Source organism: Poecilia formosa, unplaced genomic scaffold, assembly GCF_000485575.1.
Source record: "Poecilia formosa unplaced genomic scaffold, Poecilia_formosa-5.1.2 Scaffold490, whole genome shotgun sequence".
Lineage (NCBI taxonomy): Eukaryota > Metazoa > Chordata > Actinopteri > Cyprinodontiformes > Poeciliidae > Poecilia > Poecilia formosa.
Window position 1 is genome coordinate 228,418 of NW_006800429.1, and position 5,202 is coordinate 233,619.

Here is a 5,202-nt window from a genome sequence, read left to right on the forward strand (position 1 = left end):
AGACTTGAGACTTACTTGAGACTTGCAACACAGTGACTTGGTCACACCTCGGCTTCCCACTACTGTCAGCTCTCAGCCTGGAGACAGAAGGGTGGGGTTAAACAAGCAAATACAAAAAAAACCCCCAAAAACACAAATACTACAATTCAAACTTGGCCAGAGACTAAAATGAGGTTACCTCCAACATAACCAATTAAAAATATCAATACTTTAATAGAATAATCTAAAAGAACCCATGGCTGCTACCCACAGCAAGGCTGGAGGCCACACAAAACAATAACATGTTCCAAAGTAACAAATTTAAACCAAAGAAAACTCAAAACTAAGAAACTAAACGAGACAAAACAAATTAAACAAAGCAGTTACAAAAATGAAACAAAGTCAACCAATAAAACAAAATAGACTAAACAAAAAAAAACGAAAAAAAAACAGTGAAATAAAACAGCAGGGTCTCCAGTGAGCTGCAGCAGTGTCAGAGCAGAGCTGGATGACTTCACCCCAAACCATAGGATCCTTTCCGGCCCACAGCAAGAGGATCAGCTTTCCAATATGTTCCGTTTTATGTGAAAACTGCAGTGGGCAGGGTGAATTACAGCCACACCTCAGTACCAAGCAGGAGACTTCAAGTGGTTTTCATGTTAGAGTTTAAGACCTGCACGCTACCCAAGCAACCTTCCCAACGACGCGTGAGCAAATGCCAGCATTAGCAACCAGGTGAGAGAGTCTCCCTCTATACTCTCCACCCATCATGTGGTGATTAGGGGCCAGGTGTTTTGAATATTGAGGCAGGCTTCTTCCTGCTAAATGTTATAATTTTCCAAAAATGCCTGTTAACCAGTTTTAAAGAGTTATTACTTATTATTTAATAAATTTAATCTCTGCTATTTTTCATTAATTGTGAAGTTCATTCCAGATTTGTGTGGCATAAATGAAGGTTGGTTCTCCGTGTTCATTTCTGGTTCTGGACATTGTCTTAAAAGTTTTCTTATTCAAAGATGAGACAATGAATGAAATCTGATCTACAAAATGCATTTCAATAGCATTTTTAAGGCAGCAGGTGGACTTTCACTTTCAAGTTAAACCACCTTCAAATTTTTTACACTGAAGTAAGTCAAAACAGAAAGTATGTACACCTCAAAAACTTTGACAATGTGTGAATCCTAAGCAGCATTAAGAACAAGATTGTTACATATTTTTGGAAATAAAAATTATTTTGGGTTATACTTAAGATGAAAATGCTTTTTTAAATTAAAATTGTGCTGTTTACATATTTTAATTGGCAGATATGTTTCAACATTTTTAATAGTTTATGTCACAAAGTATATGCATAGTAATTGATTTGTCAATATTTATTAGCCATTGTATATAAATACTTTAAACAGCAATAACATATAATTTAAGTTTTCAATAGCCAAGAACTAAAAACTGTAAAATTCATGTTTAGTCAACGTGTAAATTTACTACATCAGGATCAAATAACTTATTATTCATCCATGAGAAATTATAATCATTATGCTTAAAAATTATTTTTCAAACTTTATTAATTTCTACAAATATACGTTTTACACAACTACTACGTATTTCCATCTTGGCCAAAGCCCTATCTGGCAACCCAATGGGGTTCAACAGGTTCCACTGTATTAGTGACACTTAGTGGTAGATTCAATTACTTTGGCCATCTTCCGTCAATTAAATTAAGTCAAAAATATTCAAGGTGTTAAACGGATAATTAACCAATACAATTACCATTGAAATAAAAATTTATAAACAGGCAATATAAGTAACACGTTTTCCAAAAACTGTCATTGCCATCCCCCAAAACATCGGCACTAGTTGTGACAGCTCTGAAACATCCTGGACACCTAATGGCAGCTCTAGTGGAAGCCAGACTCAACTGTTGCAAAAGTGCCGAAACCAATGGCATCCCTGATACCTGCTGTGTATTCGATTAATTCAAAGACAAAAGGAGTCGGCTGGATTATTCAGATGAACTTTAGTGAATAAATAGGATGAACGAATCATACATAATGATATACGAAAAGTGTATGAATTCAGCTAACATAGATAGATAGATAGATAGATAGATAGCATTTATTGTCACTGAACAGAATTCAACGAAATTTCCATTGCAGCTCCCGTGCAAAAGGTCAAATATATACAGTATAAAAAAAAAAAAACGAAAACACGGGAGCTCCGAGCCGCAGCGTCTACACGCGCCGCCATTGAAATGGCGGCGCGTTTCAATGGCGTTTCAATGGCTAACATAAGTCTTTCTGCGAAAAAAAACCCCTGAAAAATTATTTCGTCTTCGTCTATCTTCCAAGTTCTTCTTCTACTAGTTACAAAGCATCATGGGATATGTAGTCTATTTGCCGAAGCCAGTGGCAACCATGGTGGTAATGTCTATGGTGACAACACTGACCGCTAGCCCCAAAAACAGTGGCCTTGTGGCGCCTAATGACACTTGACACCGGAAGTGCCATTAGTAGGTGCGGTATCACGATTTGAGCTTGGCCCTGCTGCAAGACTTTGGAGCTCATTCAACAGTAAAACCATTCCTATGATTTTTTGTTTTATTTTTTAAAAACCCTTTACAATGAGCAAAACACAACATGGTTTTAAAGCAAGTTATGATTAACAATTGACAAAGGTGGTGATATTTTCTCTTTGTATAATTAAAACAGGATAATTTCGCCACATTAAGTAAATGAAGCTTTACATATTGTACCTGCTGTCTTCAGATTGTCACACTGTTTATATTCTATAAAATTTTCCCATTTTTGAAGAAAAGGGCACAAAAGCCGGTCCTGGGAAGATGGTATCCAAAAAGACAGGAAAGATCTTCCAAAAGAAAAAGCAGTCGGTGAATGTGCAGGTTTCCACCCTCATCAAAAACCTGATGCACTTTGAGTGGCATTTCATATGGGTCAGTGTTCTCTTTTTCTTTCCACTCTGTCTCCTGATGTGTCGTGCTCTGCTGTCAGGCCTCAGCTCCCTGCTTCTTGCACATTAGTTTCTCTTTGTTTTTGCACTCAACACTTCCATATACACACGACAACACACCCTAGCATTTGCATTATGTCACTGAATTTGCATTGTGTGCCAGTTTAGATTAAAACTATGAAGCAAAAATGAACCACAGGAATATTTTTTCTGCTGGTGTTACAGCCTACATTTGTTAAAATGTTGAGCGAGACTGTGGCATAGTTCTTGGATTTATTCAACGCATTTATTTTCTATAAAAATGACACAATGAAAATCACATTAGCCTCAGTACCACGTTTTTTGAAACATCTGCAAGTTTTATTCTTCAGTTCAAATTCAAAGTTACATCATCCTGAGAAGAGTAGACGATAAGAAAGGCAAAGCATTGTTTAATTAGGACACACAAACGTAGAGCAACAGTTAAGTCTTAGTCTAATAGGAACAGCTGTTTTAAAGTTGCAAGTCAGTGTTTTACTCAAAGTTGTGGGGGTTCTTTGTCACTGAAAAACATGGCAGATCATTAAACGTGCTTTATTATTTAAATCTATATGTAAGGCTTAAATAATTTATGATTTTTTTATGTTAGTATTTTTTTGGTTAATATTCTTCTGACGGATTTTTAGTAGTTTGTGGTTTCCTTAATTTTTAAAAATGCTGTAAGTGGCCACATCATTCTGAGTCTTGATGCTCAGAGGAATCATGAGCTATCCAAACTTTTTACAGCATCTATAAGAAGCATAAGATCCACCAGAGGAGTTAGATAATCTAAGAACACCAGATGCAGTATTAGTGCTAAATTTTATTTCTTACTCTGGTTGAGAAACGTTTGATAAAGCTGACCCTCAGGTCTTTACTGACCAGTCCATAGATGATGGGGTTAATGATCGGGGGAATGATAAANCACGGACCACAGTTTTGCTTTGTTGCTGGACCACATAAAAGGTACAGTTTGAACTTACTGCTATTGCAAAGTCAGTTGTCAGTTTTACATTTGTTGGTATCCTGCGATTTGAAAAAAGAAAAAAAACTTTCTTAAGAATGACATTGTGCAACATATTTTCCAAATGTGCAGTCATGTAGCTGTCAGTCATGTTGATTGCTTTAAACTACTTAAATCCATCAAGGAAAATGACGAAGTCCTTCAGGATGTTTGAGATGGCACAAATTTAGTTGAAAACGTACTGTCCAAGGGTCCAGAATACTCATTGGGTGTCATAATTTATCAGGATTCATTTGAGGTTGTAAATCCTCTCGACTCTGAGAAAAAGGAACACAAGATTTTAGCAGTGTATTTGACACTTGCAAATATTCTGCCACACATCAGATCTGGCATTGATCAAATGCAACTTGTGCTACTTTGTAGAGAACAAGATTTTTTTAAGTACTTTGGACAAGATCTTTGAGTCCCCTTCTGAAAGATCTAAAAGATCTTGAAATAACTGGTGTTGCTTTGCCAGATGGTCTGATTACCAAAGGGACTCTGTGTGCCATTGCAGCTGACAACTTGGGTTCACACAGTATTGGGGGCTTTCTGGAAACCTTTGCGAGGACTTTGTATTTTCGCAGGTAAACATTTTTGTCGATCAACAAAAATGTTTGTGTCCTCAAAAATGAGTGTGATCCTCTTGCCAAAGGCTCTGACCACACTGTATGGTCACATAAAGATGTTTGGATCAACAGAACCAGTGCTGGCGCAAGTGATGCTAAAGGCATAAAATTTGAGCCAGTATTCAATGAGCTTGCTCGCTTTCAAGTTTCCCAGCCTGGAATACCTTCCTTCCTTGGCCATGACCTTTTTGAGGGCATATAATCACCTCATAACAAAAGAAAACCATTCCAAGTTTTGTCCATTTTTGCTGTTTTTCTTATATGCTCTTGTTCATGCTACACAGGAGTTTGAAACAGCAGCTGATGTGGATACAAGTCTAAGTTTGCCAGCCAGCCCTCGCCTGATAATGCGTATGCTGCATGAATTATCAATGTTTTCAGGTTTTGCTTAATACTTAGCATGTTTATTTTTCCAATTACACATACAATTCTTCAAAAAGAATATTTAGACAGAATAAAAAGACTGGATGGCATTGTCCTTGGTATAAAAAAAAATATTATTGGAATAGCTTTGCCATACTGACCTTAAATAAAATAAATGCCAATGTATTGTCCAGTGTATGCTTTCATGATTCATTGTATGAGGAAAAACAAAACAAAAACTTATCT

The 5,202-nt window shown here is 36.6% G+C and overlaps 1 protein-coding gene across 1 annotated transcript in view; it reads right to left on the reverse strand.

The window, feature by feature from the left end:
- Positions 1-72: 72 nt before the first annotated feature.
- The window catches only part of LOC103156642 (olfactory receptor 2K2), an 8,261-nt gene continuing 3,131 nt past the window's right edge, over positions 73-5,202 (reverse strand). Inside the window, exon 4 of the mRNA XM_016664497.1 lies at positions 73-77. Coding sequence (XP_016519983.1) covers positions 73-77 — 5 coding nt within the window. The remainder of the gene's footprint in view (positions 78-5,202) is intronic.